General features: G+C 33.9%; 1 protein-coding gene across 1 annotated transcript; it reads left to right on the plus strand.

Moving 5' to 3' along the window:
* Positions 1–15,515: 15,515 nt before the first annotated feature.
* Positions 15,516–16,098, plus strand: LOC125821666 (uncharacterized). The gene is made up of 2 exons (XM_049501063.1): positions 15,516–15,732; positions 15,866–16,098. The coding sequence occupies exons 1-2, from the start codon at positions 15,516–15,518 to the stop codon at positions 16,096–16,098; spliced, it is 450 nt and encodes a 149-aa protein (XP_049357020.1).
* The last annotated feature ends 2,355 nt before the right edge of the window (positions 16,099–18,453 follow it).

Below are 18,453 nucleotides of genomic sequence, written 5' to 3' on the forward strand. Positions count from 1 at the left end.
TAAAGAAAAATTGCAATTACAAGATGAATTAGGAGAAAAAGGAGAAAAAGAAGAAAATGACCAAGATAATCTACCCGAAATAAGAGTTGATGAAATAAACGATGATGATCTAGAACAACATTCGGAAACAAGCGAAACATATACGGAACTTTTAGCAAACATAGATAATACAAAGAATTTAGAAGTAAATACAGAAGACGTAGACATAGGCGAAAAACCTAGCACATCAGGAGTAAAAAACCCAAAAAATTTTAATCCAAAATATTATAATGAAAATTATGAACAATATGATAAAGAAAAAACTACATGGGATAAAAGATTAAATAAAAAATGGACGCCTAAACCAATAACTGGACAACATGAATTTTTAGATTTAGACTGTGTAGCAGACATAAATAAAACAATCCAATTATGGGTAGGATACATATCAAAACAATTAATAGATAACAAGATAGTAATAGCAGAGGCACCAGGATACATAGAAAGAACACTTATAGGAACAGTAAAATTATGGCTACAAAATTTAACAAATGAAAGCTTAACAACTTTAAGAAATAATAAAAAATTTGATGGTGGAATAGCCACTACAACCATGGAAATATTATATAAATAGAAATAGCTATAAGAAATGAATTTAGTAGTATGACAACAGAAGTAGAAGAACAAAATAAAGAAAAAATCATAAATCGGAATCTAATGACAAAATTAGCAATATGTAATATGTGTTACATAGATGAATATACATGTGCATTTAGAGAATATTATTATAAAGGAACATATAGCATAGAAGAAAGTAAAGAAATAAGAAAATTATATTTTACAAAATTACCAGAACCTTTTAATTCAAAAGTAATAAAAAGTTGGAATGAAGCAGAATTAACAGATACCTTAGGAGCTAGAATAAAATTCTTGCAACGATGGTTTATGGAACTATGTGAAAAACATAAAGAAGAAATAAAGATGGAAAAAATATTAGTAAAAAACTTAGCATGTTGCAAAAATAAAACAGCACCCCAATTTGGTTGTACGGATAGGTATTATAAAAATAGAAAGAAATATACTAAAAAATATAGATCAAAATACAAATATAAAAAACCAAGAAGAAGGTACTATGTAAAAAATTACAAAACCAAAAGACCATATAGACCAAAAAGAAAACTAACGGAATGTACTTGTTATAATTGTGGAAAATTAGGACATATAGCTAGAGATTGTAAATTACCTAAAAATCCAAAGAAAAAACAAATATCAGAAATAATAATAGACGATGAAAAATATACACAAATAGAATATGTAGATTATGAATTAGAAAGCAATGATAGTATATATGAATTATCGGAAAATGAAATAGATAATGACATAGAAATAGAATCAGATAATGAATCCTATAATATAACAAATGACTGAAGCAGATATACAAACAATAAATAAAGAAAAGCATCAAGACGAAGAATATTTAGAACAGAAAATAATATTTGATAATAGTATATTTGAACAAATAAAAGGAAAAGAATTAGACCTAAGCGTAGCAAAAATATTCGAAATACCAACAGTAAGAAACTGGTTTAAACGACAAAAAGAAGAATATTATGTAGTAAGTCAAAGAGAACATATCATAGATTGCAAATATACTAAAGGAAAGGCCAAAATACCAATAATAAATAAACGAATAATAAATAAAGAAATACAAGATATTAAGGCTAAAAATCCAATTAAATATGTACATTTAGGAGGAACAGAAATATTAATAAAAGCATGTTTTAGAGAAGGAATAGATACACCCATAGAAATATACTTAGCGGATGATAGAATTATACAACCCATAGAAAAAAGTGTAATAAGTGCAGTAAGAGGTAACCTCATATACCAAAAATTTAAATTTATAATAAGTGCTAATTACTCAGTAGCAATAAATGACAGAATATAGATAAATCGTTAGTATTATATTGGAGAATGTCAGGAATAGAACTAGCCCCAGGAAGTAAAATATTTACAGCTAGATGTAAAAACTTATATGTTCTAACAACAAAACATAAAATAACAGCAAAAAATAAAATAGATAAAATAAAAATAGAAGATCCCTTTGAAAGAATAGTTACAGTCATAGATAAAAACGATTATAGTTATAATGAAATTGATATAGAAGAAGATTTAGAAATAGTAAAAGAAAGACTAAGCACATCGAAAAGAATAAACGATGAGATACCCCAAACATCATCAAAAATGAGTACCTCAAGGAGAATAGATAAAACCCCACAAAAATCAATAGAAGAAGATATAAAACCACATCATTACTACATAACGGGAATAATGGAACAACGAAAATATTTAATATTAATAGATACAGGACGAGAAGAAAACTATATTACAAGAGAATTAGTAACGGAAGATGAAATAATAACTATTGAACAATCATGCTCCGAACTACCAAAAGCATTAATGTATACCGAAGAAACTACGGAAAAGGAAATAATCATCGGAGGAGTACCAATAGTAATAAAATTCAAAATATATCAAGGAAATGAAAATATCATTTTAGGAATAAAATGGTTGGAACAAGTAAAACCATATAATCTAGAAGACAAACAGTTAACAATAAATTATGAAAATAAAAGAGTAATAATAAAAAGGACTTTGGTATGATAAAAATATGAAATAAAAATATGAAAATATATATACTTGCAAAGATAATAATAGAAGGATATTACAACCGATATTATACACCAATGATAGATACGGGAGCAGAAGCTAATATATGTAAATACAATTGTTTACCAGAAGATAAGTGGGAAAAATTAAAAACACCGATAGTAGTAACAGGATTTAATAATGAAGGAAGCATGATCACATATAAGGCAAAAAATATAAAAGTACAAATATGGGATAAAATATTAACTATAGAAGAAATATATAACTTTGAATTAACTACAAAAGATATGCTATTAGGAATGCCATTTTTAGAAAAATTATACCCACATGTAATAACAAAAACACACTGGTGGTTTACAACACCGTGTAAACAAAAAATAGGAGCAAAAAGAGTAAATAATAAAAAACGAAAAACAACAGAATGGATAAAAGGAAGTGAAAAAATTACACAAAAATTAGAAAATATAAAAGAAGAAGACCCTAAAATAGAATTAATTATATTCTCTATAGATAAAGTAAAAATAATTCAAGATAAGTTAGAATTATTATATAGTGAGGATCCTTTACAAGGATGGGAAAAACATAAAACAAAAGTAAAAATTGAGCTAATTGATAATAACAGTATAATAACCCAAAAACCATTAAAGTACAATTTTAATGATTTAACTGAATTTAAGATACATATAGATGAATTACTAGAAAAAGGATATATACAAGAAAGCAATAGTAAGCATACAAGCCCGACATTTATCGTAAATAAACATAGTGAACAAAAAAGAGGAAAAAGTAGAATGGTTATTGATTATAGAAATTTAAATGCAAAAACTAAAACATATAATTATCCAATACCAAATAAAATACTAAAGATAAGACAAATACAAGGATATAATTATTTTAGCAAATTTGATTGTAAATCAGGATTTTATCACTTAAAACTAGAAGAAGAATCTAAAAAACTAACAGCATTCACTGTACCACAAGGATTTTATGAATGGAATGTATTACCATTTGGATATAAAAACGCACCAGGTAGATATCAACACTTTATGGACAATTACTTTAAACAAATAGAAAATTGTGTAGTGTACATTGATGATATATTATTATATTCCAAAACACAAGATGAACATATAAGATTATTAGAAAAATTTATACACATAATAGAATATTCAGGTATAAGTCTAAGTAAAAAGAAAGCTGATATAATGAAAAATCAAATAGAATTCTTAGGAATACAAATTGATAAAAACGGAATAAAAATGCAAACACATATAGTACAAAAAATAATTAACTCAAATGAACAACTAGACACAAAAAAGAAATTACAATCATTCTTAGGACTAGTAAATCAAGTAAGAGAATACATACCAAAATTAGCAGAGAATTTAAAACCATTACAACAAAAATTAAAGAAAGATATAGAATACCAGTTTGATAAAAAAGACCAAATACAAATACAAAAGGTAAAATTATTATGTAAAAACTTACCTAAATTATATTTTCCAGATGAGAACAAAAAATTTACTTATATAATAGAATCAGATGCGAGTGAAAAAAGTTATGGAGGAATACTAAAATACAGGTATGATGACACTACGATAGAACATCATTGCAGGTATTATTCAGGAACATTTAATAATACTGAAATAAAATGGGAAATAAATAGAAAAGAATTATATTCAGTGTATAAGTGTTTATTATCATTTGAACCATATATTGTATATAACAAATTTATTATAAGGACAATAATACACAAGTAAAATGGTGGCTAACAAGAAAAATACAAGATTCGGTAACAACAAAAGAAATAAGGAGATTGGTATTAAATATATTAAATTTTACATTTACAATTGAAGTAATAAAAACTGATAAGAATGTTATTGCAGATTACTTATCAAGACAAAGCTACTCAGACTGAGATGAGGAAGAAGATACAATTGAAAAACTACTCAAAGCCATTACTACACTTTGTATAAAAGTGGACAGTATGGACAACGAGATACAAAAGCTAAAGACTAATGAAGATAATCTGAAGTCTAAAGCTAGTCAGCAGCATGACTATAAAAATGCGGAGCTACGTCGACCGGAAGACGAAAAAAACCCAGAGCTAAAAGGAGACGATGGGAAACTCCTTAAAACCCATAACGTTTGTTTAAATACAGCTGCAGGTACAAGCAAACAAGTTAGCGATAAACAACATAAAAATGCTAACTTAAACCAGCTATTTGCAAAACCATTCACCCAAAGGACACCTAGACATGTGTCTATAGAACCACAAACATCTACATACGCATATAGTTTACAAAATCAAAATGAGAAAAAGACATATAACTACATCACACGAACCTATATTGAAAATATCCACAAAATCCAAACCTATTTAAACCGCAACCCCAGATCAACTACAAAAGAACCAAACCAAGATTATTTGACACAAAAGTTACAAGGATATAATAAGTTAATTGCGCAACCAAAAACTAATGCTAATTTAGTAAGAACATGTTACAACTACGGACTGTTAATACCGTATACACATACGACGGAGAAGAAGTTAGTGGAATACCGGAACTACACAAAGCATTTATCACATACAAAAGAGTTACGAAAGGAAATTTATTTTATATAAAATTCTATACAGCACCGGCGGAGATATTATACGAGGAGATAAAACCTCCGATACAGGTTATCAAGATAGGACTGACTAAAGATATGATTATACCCGAGGATATTGGACAATAAGAAGAGATATGCAAAATAGAGATACCAAGTTTTTATGCCAACAAAAGAATAATTGGTATATCAACTATCATACAAGAGTTAGCAAATAATTATTTAAATGGAAATGCTATATGGAGCTACTATGCAAGAGACCAGTTAATGATTTATTCCAATTCAAGAGAGCTAAGGAAAGCAGATGGATGAAGTCCAGAGATGGATTTTATCATTACTTAAGCCAGAAGAACGACCTACGACACGAGCATTAAAAGAAGGATTTATTTCAGCAGAATTATTAACCAGATATTGTAAACTAATTGGTCATAAATATCCGGACCATATATGTTCAAAGTGCAACGGAGAAGATAATATAATTCCAGATGTCCAGCTGGAATAATTAACGAGGAAGAAAACAAGAAGAAGATAAGAGCGGAAAAAGTTATGTCAAAGATAAGAACGGAAGGAAGATATGTAATAATGTAAAGTTGTCAAGATATGTAAAGATATGTGTCATAAGGTAGATATGAAGTAGGTATGGGTCTTTTGTCATCAAATAATGACAAATGTAGATAGTGTAGATTGTAAATAAAAGTCGTAAAGTAGAAAGTAGCATGCATGTGCATATTAGACAAGTGTAAAAGTTAGGTGTAAATAAGTCTTAATAAGATAAAATAGGAACTATTCATGAGTAGTAGTCATGAATAGTAGTAAATAGTAGTGGACAGGTGTAAAAAACGCGTAAAAAACGTGTTAGGATAAGTATTTAGAATAGTAAGTTTGTATGTCTATATAAGGAATCAGATGTAAATGTTATAAGACAGGCATTGCCTAACATAATAAAAACTTTCTTATAAACACTCTCTCTTTAAGATACTAATTACTTAAAAGTTAATGGAAAAATCTGAAATCCAGTCAGATATTTCAGATAGCATGGCTAAGCAAGAGACAAAGGTATATTGTTCAAAATATATGCGGAACTAATTTCTTATATTCCTGAATATCATATATATGATTGAATAAATTTATGTTAGTTATTATGTATTAGAATTATTTGAATCATGATTTCTAGTTTATTAGCACACTGGAAACAGGGAGAAAACTTCTATACTATGCCATCCTAATGTTGAAACCGGTAGGCGAGGAAAGCCGTTTAGGGGAGTAAACAAAGTTGAGGCGCTGAAAAGAAGGAAGTATCCGCTAAAGTACGATGCTAGTAGTGACAGGAAAACATGATAAAGATAATCTAGTTCATAATGATCTAATATGAATTTAATCAATTATGAATATGATAGGAAGGAATAATTTGAAAATAAAAACTGCATAGACAACGAACATGACTACATATATGCATGACGAAATGATAAAAAACTACGAAACTTTAATCTTATATATACTTAATGATATAGAAATAATTGAATTAAGAAGAATAATATGGGAAAAAATATTTAATGATTACGAATCAGAAAATATATTGAATCAAGAATGGTATGAAATAGATTTACAAGATCTATATTTAGATAATGAAAGAATAGAATGGTACGATTTAGAAATAAATTCAGATTAAAATGAATTACGAATATTTACAATATTGGATAGAAGCTATGGAAGATATAAAACTATTAGAACAATTAATGAAGGAAAATTTATATATGTACCAAAGAACCGAAGATATGTTATATCTAGAATTTATCATAAATAATATTAAAGAAATATTCAGATTAAAACAATTATCGGAAGAATATTACAATAAATATTATTACATTTTACCATGAATTTCACACTACCAAAAAATAACATTAAAGAGATATCAAGATTAAGACACCTAGCAAATGAATATTATAATAAAATCTTTAAAATAAAATACTTACCTACCACACTACCACTTCTATGAATCCCTTAGTTACCAATTCCGCCCGAAAAATGGTATATGCGGAGCTACGTCGACCGGAAGACGAAAAAAACCCAGAGCTAAAAGGAGACGATGGGAAACTCCTTAAAACCCATACACTGATAGATTCAATTTTCTCACATTTTCTTTCTCACAATTTTTTTTATCGATTTTACACTCCTTAAGATATGGTTCTATCTTTTTCTGGTCTTCACTCATGACTCTTTTTCCTTTTCAACAATGTACATCTTCAAATTCTCAGATTTTAAGTTTAAATTGAGTGAATCATCTTGGTGAACATGTTCCTTTAGGGTGTTGTTTTCATAATTAATGGAAGTCTTGTAGTTTTGAGTTCTACATATTTAAATTTTTTATTTGCAAGAGCATTTAACAGTTGATCCCAATCATAGGTTATTCTTGAAAGTAATCAATTAAAGCATTATCAACGAAATTAGTTTTTGTTTCTTAGAAAAAGAGATGCTATTTTTCTTTTAATTCGAGAATACTTACCTCACAATTTGCTGCCTCTTCTTCCGAGTTTGAGTGTCTTATAGCAAGAAATACAGACTCTTATGATCCAAATCCCCATGCACCCATCGTGGCATATTCCTTCTTTTCTTTACTCTCTGCAACCACTTTCTTCTTCATGTCATTTTCAACCCTTTCTTTCCTCCACTCAATTTCCCATTGTGGACAATTATTGACCATTTGGTCGGTTTTATCACACTTATAGAAGGTGTTTTGGGATTTATCATTAGACCTTTTCTTGATACTTGTTCCTTTCCTATCATTCCTTTTCTCTCTTGAAGAACTTCATGATATTTTTTGCCATGAATGTCACTTGTCCTTCATCAAAGTTAGATTCTTTACCATAATATGCTTTTAGCAATAGTGAGTTTTACTTAATCACTTCCTCTTTTATGAGATCATCCATGTTGATCTCAGAAGTTCTCAAGTTCCCTACCAATTCATCAAAAGTTATTATAAAGATATCTTTAACTTCTTTTATAGCAGTAACTTTCATATCCCATTTAGATTTAGGGAGGACTCTCAAAACTTTATCAATCTATTCCTCAGTGGTAAGGATCTTCATTAGTGATGATAGCTCCTTAACCAACACAATGAGTCTACTGATCATTTCTAGAAAGGACTCATTCATACTTAGTGAAAAGCACGGACACCCTGAATGTCATGATCCAAAGTACACCCTAAACATGACATGTCGTATAAGACCCCGAGAGGCCCTACACAGCCATTTCACATGCATACAACACATCATATTCAACAAAAGTAGGAAAATCTCAGAAGAATAGGAAAGTTTGACATAAAAGAGGAAATCTACACAGTCCTGAAAAGACATTCTAATGCATCAAAAGAAGTGGCTGGGAAGTAACCCGTTCACCACGTACAATGTCTGAAAACAAAAACATAAGAAAGAAAAGTAAAGGTGCCATGATCCTCGGAACATAAGGACTCACCAAATCTTAGATCTGCTAACCAATCCACTAGCCCCGAACATAAGGAGGAAGATCGTCGGACCCTACATCAATTAGACAATGTAGGCACAATAAAAAAGGTTAGAAAATAAAAGAGTTAAATTATGATCAATGCAAGCTTAACATATTAAAACACTTTGTGAGATACTTTGAAAGTAACCTAGTTCATTATTGTGGGATGTTTACCATTAATCGACATTGATCATGTGTGATAATACATGGAATTCGGCATTTATCGTACACCGAAAAGAGATGTCATTGCTTTACGAGGCAACAACCTTAAACTTATAGCTTAAGTGGATCCACTAGCTAAGACAACCTACGGGGGCACACAGTTAGGGAAAATGAGATTACTACTAGAGTTTTGACCTTTACTAATGGGACCACCTCAATCTCAATATCTTCTCGCTACTAAGTAAAGTTTCACTGAATAGTCATTAAGCATATTCATTATATCATTCATGGAGGGGCACAATTAAGTTACCAATCCAAGCTAAATTTATTTATGATAGCTCCTTAAATCTTGATTCAATTTAGATGAGAAAACCGTCCAACCTTATGAATCCTTATGTGAGAAATCCTTTAATAATAATGATCATATTAGTGTGTGAGAAAACCTTTCACAATAATATTGATACTTTCATATCGAGGCATCCTCAAATCAATTTCACAGAAAAAAACATGCATATCTTCATAAAACCATATTTCATTAGTTCATAAGATTCATCATGAGTTCATAGTAAAAAATCATGGATCATGCATGAGTTCATATGAATTAAACTCAAAAAACACGTAATTAATTCAATTCATGCATTAGAAAATAAAAAACAACTAATTAAATCGTAATTGAAATAAACCCATGAAGATTGAATAAAACTCCAACTTTGAATTGAGAATTTAACTTGTAAAATTGGAAGATCTGGGGAACCAAATGGAGGAAAGGACTCCATTGGTGAATACAAACATTCCTTAGTGATCAAGACCCAAAAGCTATGGTGAATTGGAGACTTGACCTTGAAACCTTAGCTTCTTCTTCCTTACCTTGAGAGAGAAATTTGGGGAAGCACTTGGAGGGAGTTTGGGAATTAGGAGAATGATTTAGAATTGGGTAGTTATAGGACTTACAATACTTATATAGGGCTTAGAATAGGGGTCCAAATGACATAGCTTTGGTATTAAACATATAGGGCAAAGACCCTAAAACCCTTTATAAATAACCGCCAAGCCCTTCTACAGTTTGGACCTATGGTCCGTAGGAATTTCTACAGATCGTACTGGTCAACCATAGAAAATTTCAGAAGCATTAAATTCATGTGAACTTTGATGATACCTATCTAAGACTCATAGGACTTTCTACGACTCGTAGACCCCTACCGTAGAACTCAACTTTGACCTTAAAAATTTCACTAAGTTTGGGACCTTCTTACGAGACCTATCTATGACTCGTAGACCATTCGAGGGACTGTCCTGGTCAATCTTAGAAAAGTTCATGAACTTGATTTTTTCTTAAACTCAACCCTACCTTCTACGGATCCCTTATATGATCCGTAGAAGTTTCTACGACCCATAGACTGAACCCTTAGAATCCTACTAGTAGCCTAAATATGTTTTTCTTTTCTTTTCCAAAATTTTAGGTGTTACAATATCTCTCCCTTGGGAACATTCATTCTCGAATGGGGACCAATCTAGCATGAAAGTAGTAGAGGAAGAGATCTACCAACCCAACATGAATGCAATCACATAAATGCACATAACCAAGGAGGAAAGTCGACTCCAAGCTAAAACATACTCAAAACATCATTTCGTAAAATATATATGCATGAATATGAAGACATGAGAATGGCTAAGACACATGAATTCGTAGAATGAACCATGAAGAACTAAATACCTCAAGCTAGAGTGGGATCGGAGGGAAAGAGATGAGGATATTAGGACATCATATCGAGCTCGGCCTCTCCAGTAGAACCCTCAACCATTTGATTCCTCCACAACACCTTTACAGATGCAACTTCCTTGTTCCTCAACTTTCTAACTTGTCGGTCAAAGATCTCAACCAAAACTTCTTCATAAGAAAGACTTTCCTTTATACTAAGACTCTCTAATGGTACTATAGATGTCAGATCACCAATACATTTCTTCAATAATGATACATGGAATATCAGATGCACTGATGATAAATTGGAGGGCAAGTCTAATTGCCTATCCACCTCAACACTTGATAAAGACCAACATAACGGGGACTAAGCTTCCCCTTCTTACCAAACTTCATTACACCCTGTGAAATTTTCAAGTAAATCAAATCATTAATATCAAACTCAAGATCTCTTCTTCTAACATCGACATAGGACTTTTGTCGACTTTGAGCCATTTTCAACCTCTCTCTAATAAGCTAAACTTTTTCCATAGCCCCATATACCAACTCGGGACCTATCAAAGCAACCTAAAAAACTTCAAACCAACCTATGGGGGATCTACACCTCCTACCATAAAGAGCCTCAAATGGAATCATACCAATACTTGAATGATAACTATAATTATATGCAAACTCAATCAAAGGCAAATAATCATACAGATACCCAAGAAGTCAATAATACACTATCTCAATATATCTTCCAAAGTTTGGATAGTACGCTCCATTTTCCCAATAGTTTTAGGATGAAATGCCGTACTGTGCTTCACACAGGTACCAAGATCTTTTTAGAAAGGCTTCCAAAATTGAGAAGTGAATTGGGTACCACAATCAGAGAAAATGGATAGGGACACTCATTCAACCTAACCATTTACTTTAAATACAACTTAGCATAATCTTCCACTGAATAAGAAACCTTGACGGGAAAGAAATGAGTTGATGCTTAACTTTCACTTCAATTCAAATATTTCCACTTCCAAGAAGGAATACTAATATCTTGGTACAAACCTTCCATTTTTTTATGCTTAACTTTCACTTGTTGAAAATTAGGACAGTTAGCCATGAATTTTGCAGTATCCTTCTTCATCCCATTCCACAATAGACCTCCCGCAAGTCACGGGACATCTTGATGGACCCGGGTGAATATAATAACTATAACTATGGGCATTCAATAAAATTTGTTCCCTCAAATCATCAACATTGGGAACACACAAGCAACCTTTATATCGAAACACACCATCTCCCCCCTTGGGAGAAAGTCTCAACAGACTTTTTAAGCACCGCTTCTTTCAATTCAACCAAAATTAGATCAAGATTTTTCTTGGCTTTCACATCGGACACAAAGGACGATGTCGAACCATTTTTAACCACAACACCACCCTCATTAGAATCAAGCAAACAAACACCCGATCGAGCCAATCTATTAATATCATGAACCAACTCCGTTTTATCATCCTCAATATGTGCCACACTAATCATTGAAAATCGACTCAAGGCCTTGGTCACCGTATTGGCCTTGCCTGGTGATAGAGGTCACTCATGTCGTAATATTTCAATAGCTCTATCCACCTTCTTTGGTGACGATTTATTTCTTTTGATTGAACAAGTATTGCAAACTTTTGTTCTCGGTAAAGACATCGACATCGACACCATACAAGTGAAGTCTCCAAATCATTAGAGCGAATACCACTGCCGTTAACTTCAAATTATGAGTAGGGTAGTTCTTTTCGTGAATCTTAAGTTGCCTTCAAGCATAAGTAATAAATTTTCTATTTTAATAAGAACACACCCTAATCCAATACTTGAAGCATTACGATAGACAACGAACCCATCAGAACCTTCCGACAAAATCAACACCAGACCGAAGGTAAGCCTATCTTTCAACTCTTGAAAACTCTTTTCTCATGCTTCCAACCATAAGAAATTAACATTCTTTTGAGTCAACGAGGTCAATGGAGAGGCAATAGAACAAAACCCTTCCACAAACCTTCTATAGTATCTGACCAAACTCAAGAAACTCCATATATCTGAATGGGATAGAGGTCTAGGCTAATTCTTAGCCACTTCCATCTTCTTAGGATCAACCTCAATTCCCTTACTAGAAATAACATGTAACACCTCGAGTCCAAGGTGATGAGACCTACGACCGTGGTCCATGGTCCGTAGGTGGAGTTCCATCGTTTGGGCCCAAGATTTAGGGGTCTCTGATCCCACCCACGGCCGACTAGTACGGTCCGTGGTTGGACTGACTGTTGGTGAGGATCGACAATTATTTGGAAAGAAAGGGCTTTTGGTCAACTTCAAACGGTCATATCTTTTAGCACAAAATGAATTAGGTGGCTCATGACCTATCAAATAAAAGATAACTGGGTCCTTTTTCCAATGCCATCATGTTTGCTAAAATCCAAGCTCAAAGTTTAAAGTTATGCTCATTTCAGCAGAGCCCTATTGGGCAGGGCCATAACCATGACCTAGTTGACGGGTAGTGGTTCAAAGGATGGCCCGTCAGTCCCTTCGTGAGTGGCACTTCGTCAACTTTAAGTCAGGGTCATTTTTTGTCTTTTCCCCTATGCGTTGGGCACTTAAACTTCGTCGTTTGATGACTAAACTACGTTGTTATACTAAGTCTAAGCCTAATAATCTAATCAAACATACCCAGAACCTTCATTCTATAATAATCACCCAACTTAGAGGAAAAAAAAGAGGGAAAAAATGACCAGTCCTCTCAAGAACAAGTAGAAGTGTTCTTCAAAGTTCATCCCCAAAATTTGAAGGATTACTCTGTAGGGTTTGTCATAAGGTATGTGGGATTTCACTAGTGGGTTCCTTTCACCCATCAGGTCTCTAGAATTCCGTTAGTTCTTCAGATTCTCATAAACTGTTTAGACCTAGGGTTTCAGAATTTTCAAGATTTATTATGATTATGGTTCCTTTGATCTTAACAACCCGTTTCGTGATAATCTAGTATAATTCCATGCATAGTACTCATAACCCTAGTTTGTGTAAATTTATCCTATTTTATGAATTATACTTGCTAGGCTAGTCAGACAGAAATTAAATCTTCAGATTTTGAATGCCATGTTCTCATCATATAAATGTTGCATTCTCAGTTAGCATGCCAATATTTTAAGCTATTAAGTATTTAACACATTTTAGCTTCATGAATATTCAGTTGGGAGTAGACTTACCACCAAGTTAGACTAGGGTCCTAGAACTACGTGCCCACATAGGTTAATAAGTCCCATATGTTGGGCATCAATTTTAGTGATCATGCCACAGTCATGCCTCTATACCCCTGCCTGGTATATTGGGTCCTCTCAATGAAGCGTATACATTAGACTCCTTGTTTAGCTCACGTTGTTTATGTCAGTTAATTGTAGGTCCTACAGTCAGACTAGTGCATTTATTAGGTTTTCAGCATTTACTTCAGTAATCAGTCAACATGTTATCTTCATGATTAATACTTGCTCATTGCTTTCTGTTTGGTTTTCAAATATACTTCGGTACTTATCTATATTCTTATTCAGATTATATCATTACTCAGTTATGCATTGTTCAGTACTTTGTTCAGCTTAGCATATCTATATCCTACATGCTCAGTACATTCAAAGTACTAACACATACTTTGCGCTACATCATTTCTTGATTTGGTTCAGACACTCAACTTCTAGATCATGCTTAGATCGATTCTTGATTCGACTTCAACAACTTCAGTGGTGAGTCCTCATACTTCGAGGACAATAGACATGCTTTCTATTTTAGTCTTTACTTTTCATTTTCAGTTTTGTTAGAGTTAGCTGGAGGCATGTCCCAGCAACTCAATTCGGTAGAGTCTTTTTAGATATAGTAGTAGATTCAGCTTGAGTTGTTCAGTGTTGTTTCAGTCATCAATTAACTCTTGTTATTTATATTTACTTACAGACTAGTTGGGCTTTGTTCCCTCTTCAAATGTCAATTGATTTAGCTTCCACATAGTACATGTTTTACTTAGTTATTATCAGTATGCTTGATATATGGATGACTAATGGTTAGCATGGGGTCGCTCATGATCCTAGGTCCCGTGTTACGTCTAGGGGGTAGCCTCGGGGTGGAACAAACATAGTATCAGAGCATCAGGTTCAAGAGTCTTAGGGTGTCTGAAATCCGCACTAAGTGAAGTCTCTTTCATGGGTGTGAAGCATGCCACATTTATGAGGGGAAGGCCACAAAGTGTTTTAAGAAAAACTTCACTTCTTTTCATATTCTTATCGTGCGTGAGGTGTGATTCAACCTCTTCTTTCTAATCCATTATTGTACGTTTTAGATCATGCCTCCTCGTAGAGCTAACTCACATAATGCTAATCCCCACAATGTTAATGCAGTTCCTCCAGTCCTGAATCATGAGGTTACAAATGTAATGTTTCGTAACGTGATCCAAATTTTGGCTCAGACATTAGCCAACAAGAACAATCAATAGGCCCCAGTTCCTGTAAACTCCACAGGTAGATGAGGTGCAGCCTGGGTTCGAGACTTTGTTCGTATAAATCCACCATACTTTTTAAGGTCGAAGGTTGGTGAGGATCCACAGATCTTCATTTATGAGGTTCAGATGATTTTTAGAGTAATTTAAGTGACTGGTGCTAAGAGTGTTGAGCTAGCATCCTATCAACTCAAGGATGTTTTAGTTCACGCAGTGGAAGGAAAACAAGGTTGAGAATGCATCTCCTGTGACATCAGATTGTTTTACTAGAGCTCTTCAGGATAGGTTCTTCCCAAGAGAGTTAAGGGAGGCTAAAGCTCAGGAGCTTATGAACTTGAATCAGAGTTCAATGTCTGTCTAGGAATATGAGCTAAAGTTCACTCAGCACTCTAGGTACATATGGTTATTGATTTGAGGGCACAAATGAGTAAGTTCTTATTTGGAATATCCGATTTGGTAAAGACCGATTGTAGGAATGCTATGCTGTTAGGGGATATTGATATCTATAGATACATGACTCATGCTCATCAAGTTGAGGGAGAAACGCTTAGGGAAATGGCTAAGGACAACAAGAAGGCTAGAACAGGAAATTATGAATACTCTCATCAAAGGCAGGGTAGAGGAAACTCTCACAGTTTAAGCAAACATCTACAACCCCAGCACCTTAATCAGCTAGAGCACCGTCCCCAAGTTTGGACAAGATAAATAAGGTAGGGCATCAGGATCTAAGTCATAGGGGAGTGCTTCAGGTAACCGTACTTTTCCAACCGTCCCAAAGTATGGTAAGAACAATCCAAGTGAGTGTTTTGCTGGAAAAGAAGGGTGTTTTGGATGTGGTCAGTTTGGTCATAGGATGAAGGATAGCCATTCTGACATGCAAGGACAAGGAGGTAACAAAGCTCAGTCTACTACTTCAGCAGCTCCACCGGGTCACCCTACTCAGCAGGGTGCCTCGTCCAGTATAAATGGTGGTCAGCGCTAGAATAAGTTTTATGCTCTTTAGGCTCGCTAGGACAACGAAGATTCTCGTGATATGATCACTCGTACATTAAGAGTCTTCCGTTTAGATATTTATGCATTGTTAGATCTAGGGGCTCCAATTTCTTTTGTAACTCTGTGTATAATAATAAACTTTGATGTTAGTCCAGAAACTCTATCATAACCCTTATCAGTCTCTACTCTAGTTGGTGACCCAATTATAGCTAGACGGGTATACAAAAATTGCCCTATCACAGTTTCCAGAAAATCACCTCAACAGACCTTGTAGAGTTAGAAATGGTAGATTTCGATATCATTCTAGGCATGTATTGGTTACATTTCTTTTATGTCTCAGTCGATTGTAGAACTAGGATCGTTTAGTTTCAGTTTCCAAACTAGTCAGTCTTAGAATGGAAGGGTTGTAGTTTAGCGCCTATAGGTAGATTTATCTCTTACCTTAAAGTCATGAAGATGATCTATAGAGGGTATATCTATAATCTCATTCTGGTTAAGGATTCAAACTTTGAAATCCCAACTCTTGTATCCATCCCAGTCGTAAACGAATTTCTAGAAGTGTTCCGAGAAGAACTTGCCATATTTTCTTCTGAAAGGGAAACTCCTGTAAGGGAAATTAACTTTGGAATAGTTCTCCTTCGAGATACACAACCTATTTTGATTCCTAATGGCTCCAGCCGAACTTAAGGAATTGAAAGAGCAGTCGAAAGACCTTCTAAGTAAGGGCTTCATCAGACCCAGTATCTCTTCATGTGGTGCTTCAATATTGTTCGTGAAAAATAAAGACGGTTCTCTTAGAATGTGCATTGACTATCGCCAGTTGATAAAAGTCATAATAAAGAATAACTATTCCATCCCCAAGATTGATAAATTATTCGACCAACTTCAAGTATCCAGTTGCTTTTCTGAGATAGACCCCACATCCGACTATCATCAGCACAAAGTCAGAGATAGTGACATTTCGTAGACAACCTTCAGGACTCAGTATGGTCACTATGAATTTGTTGTTTTGAGTTTTTGACTAACAAACGCTCCTGGATCTTTCATGGACTCAATGAATAGGGTGTTGTAACAGTATTTTGACTTGTTCGCCATTGTCTTTATTGATGATATCTTCATTTATTCTCAAAGTGAGGAAGAGAATGCTACTCATTTGAGATTTGTTTTGGAAACCCACAAATATCATCAACTATTCACTAAGTTTTGCAAATGTGAATCCTTGTTATAGTCAGTCGCTTTCGTTGGTCATGTGGTATCTAGTGACGGGTTCCGAGTGGATTCTTAGAAAATTGAGGCCGTAAAGCGCTTGCTCGGACCTACCCCTCTAATAGTTATTAGAAGGTTCTTGGGTTTGGACTGTCATTACAAGAGGTTTGTTGAAGGATTTTCATCCATAGCTTCCCCGTTGACCAAGTTGACTCAGGAAAAGATCAAGTTTAAGTGGTCAGATGAATGTGAGAAAAACTTCTCAGAACTGAAGACCAGGTTGACTACATCACTTATCTTGACTCTACTAGATAGGTCAGATAGTTATGTGGTTTATTGTGATGCATCCACGGTCAGCCTAGGTTCTGTGTTGATGCAGTAAGGTAAGGTCATAGATTATGCTTCTAGACATCTTAAGGTCCACGAGAAGAACTACCCGACTCATAACTCGAGCTAGCAGCCGTAGTGTTTGCTCTAATGATTTGGAAACACTTCTTGTATGGCATTCATGTTGATGTGTTCACAGATCATAAGAGCCTAGAATATGTATTCACCTAGAAAGAGTTGAATCTTTGTCAGAGAAGATGGATTAAATTCCTCAAGGACTAGGACATGAATGTGCTTTACATTTCCGGGTAAGGCCAATGTAGTGGCTGATGCTCTTAGCAAACATTCCATGGCTATAACAGGGAATGAATACTCTCGTCAAAGGTCGAGTAGAGGAAATCGCTCACAGTTTCAGCAAGCGTCTACAACCCCAGCACCTTCATCAGCTAGCGCCCCGTCCCCAGGTTTGGACAAGATAAAAAAGGTAGGGCATCAGGATCTAAGTCATAGGGGAGTGCTTCAGGTAACCAAACTTTTCCAACCATCCCAAAGTATGGTAAGAACTATCCGAGTAAGTGTTTTGCTAGCAAACAAGGGTGTTTTGGATGTGGTCAGTTTGGTCATAGGTTCATGGATAGCCATTCTGACATGCAATGACTAGGAGGTAACAAAGCTCAGTCTACTACTTCAACAACTCCATCGGGTCACCCTACTTAGCAGGGTGCCTCGTCCAGTATAAGTGGTGGTCAACGCTAGAATAGGTTTTATGTTCTTCAGCTTAGCCAGTACTAGGAAGATTCTCGTGATATGA

This window comes from Solanum verrucosum, unplaced genomic scaffold (genome assembly GCF_900185275.1).
Source record: "Solanum verrucosum unplaced genomic scaffold, falcon-dt-bn FXZP01000211.1, whole genome shotgun sequence".
NCBI lineage: Eukaryota > Viridiplantae > Streptophyta > Magnoliopsida > Solanales > Solanaceae > Solanum > Solanum verrucosum.

Bases quoted from the DNA above. Each gene is read 5' to 3' on its own strand.
- LOC125821666 (XM_049501063.1), top strand. From the start codon at position 15,516: ATGGTTATTGATTTGAGGGCACAAATGAGTAAGTTCTTATTTGGAATA. The intron at 15,733-15,865 runs GTAGAGGAAACT...GGAGTGCTTCAG, and splicing joins ATACTCTCATCAAAGGCAGG to GTAACCGTACTTTTCCAACC.